The following is a 14666-nucleotide window of genomic DNA, read 5'->3' on the forward strand; positions in this document are numbered from 1 at the left end:
TGGATAAGAGAGTCTGCTAAATGACTCACTACTGTAAATCTCTCTGGATCAGAGAGTCTGCTAAATGACTCACTACTGTAGTGTCTCTGGATAAGAGAGTCTGCTAAATGACTCACTACTGTAGTGTCTCTGGATCAGAGAGTCTGCTAAATGACTAACATTTGAAAACAAGAACAAAGGTTTTTGGTCCCCAGGACCAGCATTAAGAAACTGTGTAACAGAATAGAGTTAAAGGTTAAAGGAGAAGAGACAGAAATAGTTTTTCCTGACCTCAGTTTCAAAAGTAGTTTCTTTCGTTTCCTAAAAAAACGTCTGAAACCTCAAGGATTTTAACACACAGATGTAATAGTTGTTTTGTTTTTGTCTTTTTTCTCTCCAAAAGACCATCAGATGCACTTTGACTCATTTAAACCTGCCGTGAATGTTACATATGCAGTAACTCAGCAACACCAGGTAACACAGAGGGGGAGAGGGGGAGAGGAGGGGGAGAGAGGGGGAGAGAGGGAGGGAGAGAGGGAGGGAGAGAGGGGGAGAGAGAGGGGGAGAGGAGGGGGAGAGAGGGGGAGAGAGGGGGAGAGGAGGGGGAGAGAGGGGGAGTGGAGGGGAGAGGAGGGGAGAGGAGGGGGGGAGAGAGGGGGAGTGGAGGGGGGAGAGGGGGGGAGAGGAGGGGGAGAGGAGGGTAGAGGAGGAGAGAGGAGGGGGAGGGGGGAGAGGAGGGGGAGAGGGGGGAGAGGAGGGGGAGAGGAGGGGGAGAGGAGGGGGAGAGGAGGGGGAGAGAGGGGGAGGGGAGGGGGAGAGAGGGGGAGTGGAGGGGAGAGGAGGGGGAGAGGGGGGAGGGAGGGGGAGAGGAGGGGGAGAGGGGGGGAGAGGAGGGTAGAGGAGGAGAGAGGAGGGAGAGGGGGAGAGGAGGGGGAGAGGGGGAGTGGAGGGGGAGAGGAGGGGGAGAGGAGGGGGAGAGGAGGGGGAGAGGAGGGGAGAGAGAGGGGGAGTGGAGGGGGAGAGAGGGGGAGAGGAGGGGGAGAGGAGGGGGAGAGGAGGGTAGAGGAGGAGAGAGGAGGGGGAGAGGGGGAGAGGAGGGGAGAGAGGGGGAGTGGAGGGGGAGAGGAGGGGGAGAGAGGGGGAGGGAGGGGGAGAGGAGGGGGAGAGGAGGGGAGAGGAGGGAGAGAGGAGGGGGAGAGGGGGAGAGGAGGGGGAGAGGAGGGGGAGTGGAGGGGGAGAGGAGGGGAGAGGAGGGGGAGAGAGAGATGGGAGATATGTGGGAGGGAAGAGGAGGAAAGAGGGGGAGGGAGAGGAGGAGAGAGAGACGGTAAATCTCTCAGCTCTGAGGGATGTCACCAACACAGTCCTGTTATCCTCCATCCATACTGGAGGAGGTGACACATCTGCACCAACACAGTCCTGTTATCCTCCATCCATACTGGAGGAGGTGACACATCTGCACCAACACAGTCCTGTTATCCTCCATCCATACTGGAGGAGGTGACACATCTGCACCAACACAGTCCTGTTATCCTCCATCCATACTGGAGGAGGTGACACATCTGCACCAACACAGTCCTGTTATCCTCCATCCATACTGGAGGAGGTGACACATCTGCACCAACACAGTCCTGTTATCCTCCATCCATACTGGAGGAGGTGACACATCTGCACCAACACAGTCCTGTTATCCTCCATCCATACTGGAGGAGGTGACACATCTGCACCAACACAGTCCTGTTATCCTCCATCCATACTGGAGGAGGTGACACATCTGCACCAACACAGTCCTGTTATCCTCCATCCATACTGGAGGAGGTGACACATCTGCACCAACACAGTCCTGTTATCCTCCATCCATACTGGAGGAGGTGACACATCTGCACCAACACAGTCCTGTTATCCTCCATCCATACTGGAGGAGGTGACACATCTGCACCAACACAGTCCTGTTATCCTCCATCCATACTGGAGGAGGTGACACATCTGCACCAACACAGTCCTGTTATCCTCCATCCATACTGGAGGAGGTGACACATCTGCACCAACACAGCAGCATGAACTCGTTACTCCTTTTCAAGAATGTCCCTCAAACAATTATACAACAAATCTACTTGGTAACAAGATAAATATGTAAACGACTGTCTAATAATAAATAACAACAACAACAACAATAATACATATATATATATATATAATAATAATATACTTTTTTTTTTGGAGGGGTCATTTTGTTGACCAAATGTCTTCAGCCTCCTGAGGTGCCTTTCTTTGCGAGTCTTTGTGGTATGAAATTCACGGCTCGACTGAGGGACCTTACAGATAATTAAACGTGTTGGGTACAGAGACGAGGTAGTCATTGAATGAGTCCATGCAACCTATTATGTGACTTGTTGAGCACATTTCTACTCCTGAACTTGAAAACTTTAATTTCAGCCTTTCTTCTTTTCTTTTTTTACCCCGTAAATGTTAGATTTTGTATTTATTTTTCTCCCCAATTTCGTGGTGTCCAATTGTTTAGTAGCTACAATCTTGTCTCATCGCTTTAACTCCCGTACGGGCTCGGGAGAGACGGAAGGTTGAAAGTCATGCGTCCTCCGATACACAACCCAACCTAACCGCACTGCTTCTTAACACAGCGCGCATCCAACCCGGAAGCCAGCCACACCAATGAGTCAGAGTAAACACCGTGCACCTAGCGACCTGCGCGATGAGACATGGATATTCCTGCCGGCCAAACCCTCCCTAACCCGGACGACGCCGGGCCAATTGTGCGTCGCCCACGGACCTCCTGGTCGTGGCCGGTTACGACAGAGCCTGGGCGGGAACCCAGAGTCAGTACAGAGCCCTTAACCACTGCGCCACCCAGGAGGCCCGAGCCATTCTTTTTTTAAATTGATTTGTAAAAAAAGGTGAAAAACATCATTCACTTTGACGGGGTTTGTTTGACAAAAGAAAAGCTGTAACAACAAAATGTGGAAACGTCAAGAGGTGTGAAACATTACAATACTTTACGAAGGCCCTGTATATAGACGGCTCTGTGGCAGAAAGGTGTGGCTAACAGGCCTCTAGACAGCTCTGTGGCAGAAAGGTGTGGCTAACAGGCCTCTTGGGATTCCACTAGATGGCTCTGTGGCAGAAAGGTGTGGCTAACAGGCCTCTAGATGGCTCTGTGGCAGAAAGGTGTGGCTAACAGGCCTCTTGGGATTCCACTAGATGGCTCAGTGGCAGAAAGGTGTGGCTAACAGGCCTCTTGGGATTCCACTAGATGGCTCAGTGGCAGAAAGGTGTGGCTAACAGGCCTCTTGGGATTCCACTAGATGGCTCAGTGGCAGAAAGGTGTGGCTAACAGGCCTCTTGGGATTCCACTAGACAGCTCTGTGGCAGAAAGGTGTGGCTAACAGGCCTCTAGACAGCTCTGTGGCAGAAAGGCGTGGCTAACAGGCCTCTAGACAGCTCTGTGGCAGAAAGGTGTGGCTAACAGGCCTCTTGGGATTCCACTAGATGGCTCAGTGGCAGAAAGGTGTGGCTAACAGGCCTCTTGGGATTCCACTAGATGGCTCAGTGGCAGAAAGGTGTGGCTAACAGGCCTCTTGGGATTCCACTAGATGGCTCAGTGGCAGAAAGGTGTGGCTAACAGGCCTCTTGGGATTCCACTAGATGGCTCTGTGGCAGAAAGGTGTGGCTAACAGGCCTCTTGGGATTCCACTAGACAGCTCTGTGGCAGAAAGGTGTGGCTAACAGGCCTCTAGACAGCTCTGTGGCAGAAAGGCGTGGCTAACAGGCCTCTAGACAGCTCTGTGGCAGAAAGGTGTGGCTAACAGGCCTCTTGGGATTCTACTAGATGGCTCAGTGGCAGAAAGGTGTGGCTAACAGGCCACTAGATGGCTCAGTGGCAGAAAGGTGTGGCTAACAGGCCACTAGATGGCTCTGTGGCAGAAAGGTGTGGCTAACAGGCCTCATGGGATTCCGCTGGTTTCATTTGGACATGTCAGTGTCTGCAGTCCTCTATAGTTTTATCACGTAGAAGTTAATAACACCAGACAAAACAACGAAGACAAAGCCATTAAAAAGAAACCAAGTCGAAGAGGGAAATTAAAAAGTGACCTCTACCTAAAGTACAATGTCGTCCATCTCAAACACGAATAACAATACAGATGAATCCCTGTAGAAGAGAGCAGGGTATTAAAAGGCCTTAGTGCCTACCTGTAGTACGAGGGGCTCGGGGTTGAAGGCCAGGGTCATCAGTAACTGCATCCTCTCGGTGTCCTTCAGGTTCTTCAGCAGGAAGCTGCCGGAGTCTTTGGTTTCGGCATAACGTCGCACCACCCTGTCCAGCAGCCTCTGGGAGGGGCAGTGCACCAGGTCAGACCAGCCCTCCACCACCTCAGGGGTCAGCAGCCTCACGTCCCCGTTCAGCCTGGCGAACTCCGTCTTGTACATGGCCTGGATGAGGTCGCAGCGCGGGCGGCCAGTAGCTCTCTTACAGATCTTCTGGTCGATGTCCGCCAGCTCCTGATTGGATCCCAGGCGTTTGAGCACCACACGCCTCGTCCCCTCGCGCGGCTCTCCGTACTGGGCGAAGTACACGTTCTTGACGTTGAAGACATCCAGGAAGCGCAGGCGTCCCCAGGTCTCAAAGGACACCTGGCCGTTCATGAACTTCCTGCACCAGCTGGTGCCGAAGCAGGCGGGGCACTTGTTGAGGTTGATGAAGCGGCGGTCCGTCAGCTCGTTCTTCTGGAAGGAGGCGAACAGGTTGTGGGTGTTCATCAGGAGGATAACAAACAGACCCACCACCAGCAGAAGCTTCAGACAACGGTAGAGACGACCCAGCTTCAGAGGCAGGAAACGCAGCATGGTGAGGCAGGATGTGGAGGTCAGCAGTTAGGGTAGAACAAGGGAGTGTTGAGAGTATCGTTGGGTTGGGTAGGGGCTAGCCGAGCCTCACTGCCTCTCTGTCATGTTGCGCTGGGGAATCATCATCATCTAGAGCGCCTGGTAGGGGCAAGGCTGGCACAGTAACCCCATGCCAAACTCTGACACAGGCCTGCGAGTCCCCGTCTGTGGAACCTGGAGCCTCGACCAGGGAGCCTGCATCCAAGCAGAGAGAGACAGTGAGGGGAGAGAGAGAGAGAAAAGGATAGAGTGAGAGAGAGAGAAAAGGATAGAGAGAGAGAGAGAGAGAGAGAGAGAGAGAGAGAGAGAGAAAAGGATAGAGAGAGAGAGAGAGAGAGAGAGAGAGAGAGAGAGAGAGAGAGAGAGAGAGAGAGAGAGAGAGAAAAGGATAGAGAGAGAGAGAGAGAGAGAGAGAGAGAGAGAGAGAGAGAGAGAGAGAGAGAGAGAGAGAGAGAGAGAGAGAGGAGAGAGAGAGAGAGAGAGAGAGAGAGAGAGAGAGAGAGAGAGAGAGAGAGAAGAGAGAGAGAGAGAGAAAAGATAGAGAGAGAGAGAAGAGAAAAGATAGAGAGAGAGAGAGAGAGAGGATAGAGAGAGAGAGAGAGAGAGAGAGAGAGAGAGAGAGAGAAGAGAGAGATAGAGAGAGAGAGAGAGAGAGAGAGAGAGAGAGAGAGAGAGAGAGAGAGAGAGAGAGAGAGAGAGAGAGAGGATAGAGAGAGAGAAAAGGATAGAGAGAGAGAGAGAGAGGAGAGAGAGAGAGAGAGAGAGAGAGAGAGAAAAGGAGAGAGAGAGAGAGAGAAGAGAGAGAGAGAGAGAGAGAGAGAAGGAGAGAGAGAGAGAGAGAGAGAAAAGGAGAGAGAGAGAAAAGGAGAGAGAGAGAGAGAGAGAGAAAAAGGAGAGAGAGAGAGAGAGAGAGAAAAGGATAGAGAGAGAGAGAGAGAGAGAGAGAGAGAGAGAGAGAGAAGGAGAGAGAGAGAGAAAAGGATAGAGAGAGAGAGAGAGAGAGAAAAGGATAGAGAGAGAGAGAGAAGGAGAGAGAGAGAAAAGGAGAGAGAGAGAGAGAGAGAGAGAGAGAGAGAAAAGGATAGAGAGAGAGAGAGAAGGAGAGAGAGAGAAGGAGAGAGAGAGAAGGAGAGAGAGAGAAAAGGATAGAGAGAGAGAGAGAGAGAGAGAGAGAGAAAGAGAGAGAGAGAGAGAGAGAGAGAAAAGGATAGAGAGAGAGAGAGAAGGAGAGAGAGAGAAAAGGAGAGAGAACATTACACACCTGAGCCCAGCGAAATACAAAAAAAATATTATTTTAACAATAGTTGAGGCATGAATCCTCACGAAACCACTAAAATACCATGGCAGTAATGATTAAATATTAAACATTATTAATAAATATCATAATAAAGAGTAATTGCAACATAGGAATGAATTATTTATTATTATTATTATTATTATTAATTATTTTAGTATTTTATGACATTTTCTGCTGAGATTCTCATTAACACGCGTCCATCTCTGTCTGAACGTATGTTGTAATTTAAAAACAGTAAAAATAAAAAATAAATGTTTTCAAATGACAGAAAAATGATTAACTGAATATTCATGTATAATAATATATATATATATTTTAAATAGTGTTAAATTAAGTGTCCATGACTGACTTTCTCATCCTCCACAACAGTTTTGAAGGACTGTTCACACGGACAATTTTAAATAAAGTTTGATTTTGAATGAAGCAACAACACAATCTGCCTTCAAGATGGCTACCAGGTGTCTTCATCTTTCTCCAGTTAAAAGGTAAACATTCTCTTGTCAGACTGTGTACACGACAGTATTGATTATCATTTCCCAAAACAGGTCGTTTTCAACATTTAGAAAATGTCAGATTAAAAATGTTACATGAAAATATATTTTATTAATGTGTAATTATGTACATTGAGTGATAATGAGTCATCATGTCTTCTCTATTGTCAGGCCAAGGTTCCTCCGCAAAACCATTTTCACGTACAGCTGCGATTTAAGGCCAGTTGTGGCTGAGAGAACTTCTGTTTCGGTACATTTAAAATCATACACACTATATTTTTTAAATATATAAATTAACTATTTATTTAAAAGGTTCGGGTCACACATTTTTTCATTAAACATAAACTGGGTGGTTCGAGCCCTGAGTGCTGATTGGCTGACAGCCGTGGTATATCAGACTGCTGGAAGAGTACAGAAGGACAGAGAGAGAGGTCAGGGGTCGGAGGTGACAGCAAGAGTAAATGTAAATATATACATTTACATATATATCTTTACATATATACATTTGCATTATTACAATGGGGCAAAAAAAGTATTTAGTCAGCCACCAATTGTGCAAGTTCTTGTGAAGACTTACAGAAAACATTTGTCATTGCCAACAAAGGGTATATAAAATATAAGTATTGAGTATTGAGATAAACTTTTGTTATTGACCAAATACTTGTTTTCCACCATAATTTGCAAATAAATTCATAAAAAATCCTACAATGTGATTTTCTGGATTTTTTTTCTCATTTTGTCTGTCATAGTCGAAGTGTATCTATGATGAAAATTACAGGCCTCATATTTTTAAGTGGGAGAACTTGCACAATTGGAGGCTGACTAAATACTTTTTTGCCCCACTGTGTGTAGTTGTACGTACGTGGGGCATACACACACACACACACACACACACACACACACACACACACACACACACACACACACACACACACACACACACACATACATATATTTATAGTGTCTATAGGAAGTCAATACCCTACAATGTTAGGAAGTCTCCACACAGTCTGTAAGCCATTTAGTTTGTCCTACAGGATGTCCACAGTCTCTAAGCCATTTAGTTTGTCCTACAGGATGTCCACACAGTCTCTAAGCCATTTAGTTTGTCCTACAGGATGTCCACACAGTCTCTAAGCCATTTAGTTTGTCCTACAGGATGTCCACACAGTCTCTAAGCCATTTAGTTTGTCCTACAGGATGTCCACAGTCTCTAAGCCATTTAGTTTGTCCTACAGGATGTCCACACAGTCTCTAAGCCATTTAGTTTGTCCTACAGGATGTCCACAGTCTCTAAGCCATTTAGTTTGTCCTACAGGATGTCCACAGTCTCTAAGCCATTTAGTTTGTCCTACAGGATGTCCACAGTCTCTAAGCCATTTAGTTTGTCCTACAGGATGTCCACAGTCTCTAAACCATTTAGTTTGTCCTACAGGATGTCCACACAGTCTCTAAGCCATTTAGTTTGTCCTACAGGATGTCCACACAGTCTCTAAGCCATTTAGTTTGTCCTACAGGATGTCCACAGTCTCTAAGCCATTTAGTTTGTCCTACAGGATGTCCACACAGTCTCTAAGCCATTTAGTTTGTCCTACAGGATGTCCACAGTCTCTAAGCCATTTAGTTTGTCCTACAGGATGTCCACAGTCTCTAAGCCATTTAGTTTGTCCTACAGGATGTCCACAGTCTCTAAGCCATTTAGTTTGTCCTACAGGATGTCCACAGTCTCTAAACCATTTAGTTTGTCCTACAGGATGTCCACACAGTCTCTAAGCCATTTAGTTTGTCCTACAGGATGTCCACACAGTCTCTAAGCCATTTAGTTTGTCCTACAGGATGTCCACACAGTCTCTAAGCCATTTAGTTTGTCCTACAGGATGTCCACAGTCTCTAAGCCATTTAGTTTGTCCTACAGGATGTCCACACAGTCTCTAAGCCATTTAGTTTGTCCTACAGGATGTCCACAGTCTCTAAGCCATTTAGTCTCTTCGATAGGATGACGTGTCCATAACAGTAAGATTTGTCCCATGTTTTGAGACACTCTCGTCATGCCTCCTTTCCATTTCAAAAACAAAAGCAGAATAGTCAAATCAAGAAAACTCAAGATCTGACAAAGAAGCAACATGAAAAGAAGTAAAAACAGTGTTCGGGGAAGAACTGAAAGAGGAAGAAAGAACCAGATAAAAGCTGTATTGGACATGGCCAGGAAGATGATACACCTCAACATGTCCAAGAAGCAAAATGAAGAAGTTATTCAAAATCTTCCAGGAAGACACCGCCTCCTCAGGTAGACACCGCCTCCTCAGGTAGACACCGCCTCCTCAGGTAGACACCGCCTCCTCAGGTAGACACCGCCTCCTCAGGTAGACACCGCCTCCTCAGGTAGACACCGCCTCCTCAGGAAGACACCGCCTCCTCAGGAAGACACCGCCTCCTCAGGAAGACACCGCCTCCTCAGGAAGACACCGCCTCCTCAGGAAGACACCGCCTCCTCAGGAAGACACCGCCTCCTCAGGAAGACACCGCCTCCTCAGGAAGACACCGCCTCCTCAGGAAGACACGGCCTCATCAGGAAGACACGGCCTCATCAGGAAGACACGGCCTCATCAGGAAGACACGGCCTCATCAGGAAGACACGGCCTCATCAGGAAGACACGGCCTCATCAGGAAGACACAGCCTCATCAGGAAGACACAGCCTCATCAGGAAGACACCGCCTCATCAGGAAGACACCGCCTCATCAGGAAGACACAGCCTCATCAGGAAGACACAGCCTCATCAGGAAGACACAGCCTCATCAGGAAGACACAGCCTCATCAGGAAGACACAGCCTCATCAGGAAGACACAGCCTCATCAGGAAGACACAGTCTCATCAGGAAGACACAGCCTCATCAGGAAGACACAGCCTCATCAGGAAGACACAGCCTCATCAGGAAGACACAGCCTCATCAGGAAGACACAGCCTCATCAGGAAGACACAGCCTCATCAGGAAGGCACAGCCTCATCAGGAAGACACAGCCTCATCAGGAAGACACAGCCTCATCAGGAAGACACAGCCTCATCAGGAAGACACAGCCTCATCAGTAAGACACAGCCTCATCAGTAAGACACAGCCTCATCAGGAAGACACAGCCTCATCAGGAAGACACAGCCTCATCAGGAAGACACAGCCTCATCAGCACAGCTCATCAGGAAGACACAGCCTCATCAGGAAGACACAGCCTCATCAGGAAGACACAGCCTCATCAGTAAGACACAGCCTCATCAGTAAGACACAGCCTCCTCAAAAATAACAGCCATTCGCAACTCAGCAGGTAAAATGTCCCTCAACTCAACTCCTAAAAAGAAGAGCGAGACACCAGGACCGATGGAGACATCAAAGAACCCAAAAAAGGAATCACACAAAAAAAAGAAGAACAGAAGAAAGAATCAAAATGGAGGGTGAAAATAAACTTCTGGAGAGAACCAAAGAGAACCAGAGAGACAACCTAAAGAGACAACCTAAAGAGAACCAAAGAGAACCAGAGAGACAACCTAAAGAGAACCAGAGAGACAACCTAAAGAGAACCAAAGAGACAACCTAAAGAGAACCAGAGAGACAACCTAAAGAGAACCAGAGAGACAACCTAAAGAGAACCAAAGAGACAACCTAAAGAGAACCAAAGAGACAACCTAAAGAGAACCAAAGAGAACCAAAGAGAACCAAAGAGAACCAAAGAGACAACCTAAAGAGAAACAAAGAGACAACCTAAAGAGAACCAGAGAGACAACCTAAAGAGAACCAAAGAGACAACCTAAAGAGAACCAAAGAGACAACCTAAAGAGAACCAAAGAGACAACCTAAAGAGAACCAAAGAGACAACCTAAAGAGAACCAAAGAGAACCAAAGAGACAACCTAAAGAGAACCAAAGAGAACCAAAGAGACACCCTAAAGAGAACCAAAGAGACAACCTAAAGAGAACCAAAGAGACAACCTAAAGAGAACCAAAGAGAACCAAAGAGACAACCTAGAGAACCAAAGAGAACCAAAGAGACAACCTAAAGAGAACCAAAGAGACAACCTAAAGAGAACCAAAGAGACAACCTAAAGAGAACCAAAGAGAACCAAAGAGACAACCTAAAGAGAACCAAAGAGACAACCTAAAGAGAACCAAAGAGAACCAAAGAGACAACCTAAAGAGAACCAAAGAGACAACCTAAAGAGAACCAAAGAGACAACCTAAAGAGAACCAAAGAGACAACCTAAAGAGAACCAAAGAGAACCAAAGAGACAACCTAAAGAGAACCAAAGAGACAACCTAAAGAGAACCAAAGAGAACCAAAGAGACAACCTAAAGAGAACCAAAGAGAACCAAAGAGACAACCTAAAGAGAACCAAAGAGAACCAAAGAGACAACCTAAAGAGAACCAAAGAGACAACCTAAAGAGAACCAAAGAGAACCAAAGAGAAAACCTAAAGAGAACCAAAGAGACAACCTAAAGAGAACCAAAGAGAACCAAAGAGAACCAAAGAGAACCAAAGAGGCAACCTAAAGAGAACCAAAGAGAACCAAAGAGAACCAAAGAGACAACCTAAAGAAAAGACTGAATGTACTAGAGATGATGGCCAAGATGATGCCGTTCTGTACCATCACTCATTCATATATCTTTATGTACATATTCTTATCCCCTTACACTTGTGTGAATAAGGTAGCTGTTGTGGAATAGTTAGGTTAGATTACTCGTTGGTTATTACTGCATTGTCGGAACTAGAAGCACAAGCATTTCTCAACACTCGCATGAACATCTGCTGACCATGTGTATGTGACAAATAAGATTTGATTTGAATGTAATTGTCAACATTGGAAGGCAGAGAGGTCTTACAGCCAGAGAGGTACAGAACAGAGAGGTACAGAGCCAGAGAGGTACAGAACGACAGAGAGGTACAGAACGACAGAGAGGTCTTACAGCCAGAGAGGTACAGAACGACAGAGAGGTACAGAACGACAGAGAGGTCTTACAGCCAGAGAGGTACAGAACGACAGAGAGGTACAGAACGACAGAGAGGTACAGAACGACAGAGAGGTACAGAACGACAGAGAGGTACAGAACGACAGAGAGGTACAGAACGACAGAGAGGTACAGAACAACAGAGAGGTACAGAACGACAGAGAGGTCTTACAGCCAGAGAGGTCTTACAGCCAGAGAGGTACAGAACGACAGAGAGGTACAGAACGACAGAGAGGTACAGAACGACAGAGAGGTACAGAACGACAGAGAGGTCTTACAGCCAGAGAGGTACAGAACGACAGAGAGGTACAGAACGACAGAGAGGTACAGAGGAGAGGTACAGAACGACAGAGAGGTACAGAGAGGTACAGAACGACAGAGAGGTACAGAACGACAGAGAGGTACAGAACGACAGAGAGGTACAGAACGACAGAGAGGTCTTACAGCCAGAGAGGTACAGAACGACAGAGAGGTACAGAACGACAGAGAGGTACAGAACGACAGAGAGGTCTTACAGCCAGAGAGGTACAGAACGACAGAGAGGTACAGAACGACAGAGAGGTACAGAACGACAGAGAGGTACAGAACGACAGAGAGGTACAGAACGACAGAGAGGTACAGAACGACAGAGAGGTACAGAACGACAGAGAGGTACAGAACGACAGAGAGGTACAGAACGACAGAGAGGTACAGAACGACAGAGAGGTACAGAACGACAGAGAGGTACAGAACGACAGAGAGGTACAGAACGACAGAGAGGTCTTACAGCCAGAGAGGTCTTACAGCCAGAGAGGTACAGAACGAGAGGTACAGAACGACAGAGAGGTACAGAACCAGAGAGGTCTTACAGCCAGAGAGGTACAGAACGACAGAGAGGTACAGAACCAGAGAGGTACAGAACGACAGAGAGGTACAGAACGACAGAGAGGTACAGAACGACAGAGAGGTACAGAGACAGAGAGGTACAGAACGACAGAGAGGTCTTACAGAACGACAGAGAGGTACAGAACGACAGAGAGGTACAGAACGACAGAGAGGTACAGAACACAGAGAGGTACAGAACGACAGAGAGGTACAGAACGACAGAGAGGTACAGAACGACAGAGAGGTACAGAACGAGAGAGGTCTTACAGCCAGAGAGGTACAGAACGACAGAGAGGTACAGAACGACAGAGAGGTACAGAACGACAGAGAGGTCTTACAGCCAGAGAGGTACAGAACGACAGAGAGGTACAGAACGACAGAGAGGTACAGAACGACAGAGAGGTACAGAACGACAGAGAGGTACAGAACGACAGAGAGGTACAGAACGACAGAGAGGTACAGAACGACAGAGGTACAGAACGACAGAGAGGTACAGAACGACAGAGAGGTACAGAACGACAGAGAGGTACAGAACGACAGAGAGGTACAGAACGACAGAGAGGTACAGAACGACAGAGAGGTACAGAACGACAGAGAGGTACAGAACGACAGAGAGGTACAGAACGACAGAGAGGTACAGAACGACAGAGAGGTCTTACAGCCAGAGAAGACTAAAGCGTACACCTGTTAGCCGCTTCGAGATGAAGCCTCCACTGCAATAAACGGGAAATCCGGAGAAAGGGCCAGCTACTCCGTAAAAGCCTTAACGGACACTATCGCAAATCGTCAAAAGAAGATTTCTGTCCGAAAATCCAAAAAAGGCATAACCTTTTCCAAGGTTCTTTAAACTTAAAGTCATTTTGAATTGGCCAGCGAAGAGTCACAGACAGAGATACATGTGCAAAAACTCATAAAAAAGTTGGCTTAACCTCTTCAGTCGACCCTCTACTTTTTTGAACATTCTGTTAAAAATCGCGCAACATTTCAGCGCCCTGCTACTCATACCAGGCATATAGTATATGCATATGATTAGTATGTGTGGATAGAAAACACTCAGACGTTTATAAAACTGGTTAAATCACGGCTGTGACTTTCACAGAACGTGTGTTTCATTGAAAAGTGCAGGAAAATCTGATCACTGAAAGTGGAAAAATATATCCATCCGCCGCTTCAACCCATTGTTATTGGCAAAAGACATTAAATAGGGCTGAGGTTGCAGTACCTACAGATTCCACACGATGTCAACAGTCTTGTCATTTGCCAATTGTTTGTTTCTTGGTCAAACAAACAAGAGACAGGCTTTTTCTTCAGGTCTCCGACCGGATATTTTGGTTGAGAAATACACGGACAGTATTTCAAGACGGACCCCTATAGAAAACACTTCGTCTCGTGATTAATTTGATCGCTTATTAACGTTTACTAATACCTAAAGTTGCATTACAAAAGTATTTCGAAGTGTTTTGTGAAAGTTTATCGTCGACTTTTTTAATTTTAAAAAAATGACGTTACGTTATGAAACGCTATTTTTTTCCGTTTATCACACAGTCTTCATAGATCGATATCTAGGCTGGACCGATTTAATCGAAAAAAAGACCCAATAGTGATTATGGGACATCTAGGAGTGCCAACAAAGAAGATGGTCAAAGGTAATGAATGTTTTATATTTGATTTGTGCGGTTTGTTTAGCGCCGAATATGCTAATTATTTTGTTTACGTCCCCTGCGGGTCTTTTGGGGTGTTACATGCTATCAGATAATAGCTTCTCATGCTTTCGCCGAAAAACATTTTAAAAATCTGACTTGTTACCTGGATTCACAACGAGTGTAGCTTTAATTCAATACCCTGCATGTGTATTTTAATGAACGTTTGAGTTTTAACTAATACTATTAGCATTTAGCGTAGTGCATTTGCATTTCCAGAGCTCTAGATGGGACGCCTGTGTGCCAGGTAGGAGCAAGAGGTTAAAGATAAAGAACCTGCACCAGCTTGGGGTCATAGCATCCCCAAGGGACAGTGTGTGTAGTGACGACGTGCTGATCTTGTATGTGTTTTTGTATGCGTGTTGTTTTTCATTCTGAACATATGAGAGGTTTAGGTTGTAGAATGCAGAAGGTGTTGTGGTAATGAGAGAACTCGGTCAAAATC

At 46.6% G+C, this 14666-nt stretch overlaps 1 protein-coding gene across 2 annotated transcripts in view; it reads right to left on the reverse strand.

Annotated features, from left to right (window-relative positions):
* dipk2ab (divergent protein kinase domain 2Ab) overlaps positions 1–14666 on the reverse strand; it is a 119580-nt gene that overhangs the window by 71124 nt on the left and 33790 nt on the right. For both annotated transcript variants that reach the window (XM_046355410.1, XM_046355409.1), the window contains exon 2: positions 4186–5073. In XM_046355410.1, the coding sequence (XP_046211366.1) occupies positions 4186–4839 (654 nt within the window). In that variant the 5' untranslated portion in view covers positions 4840–5073. The remainder of the gene's footprint in view (positions 1–4185; positions 5074–14666) is intronic.

Source organism: Oncorhynchus gorbuscha, linkage group LG07, assembly GCF_021184085.1.
Source record: "Oncorhynchus gorbuscha isolate QuinsamMale2020 ecotype Even-year linkage group LG07, OgorEven_v1.0, whole genome shotgun sequence".
NCBI lineage: Eukaryota > Metazoa > Chordata > Actinopteri > Salmoniformes > Salmonidae > Oncorhynchus > Oncorhynchus gorbuscha.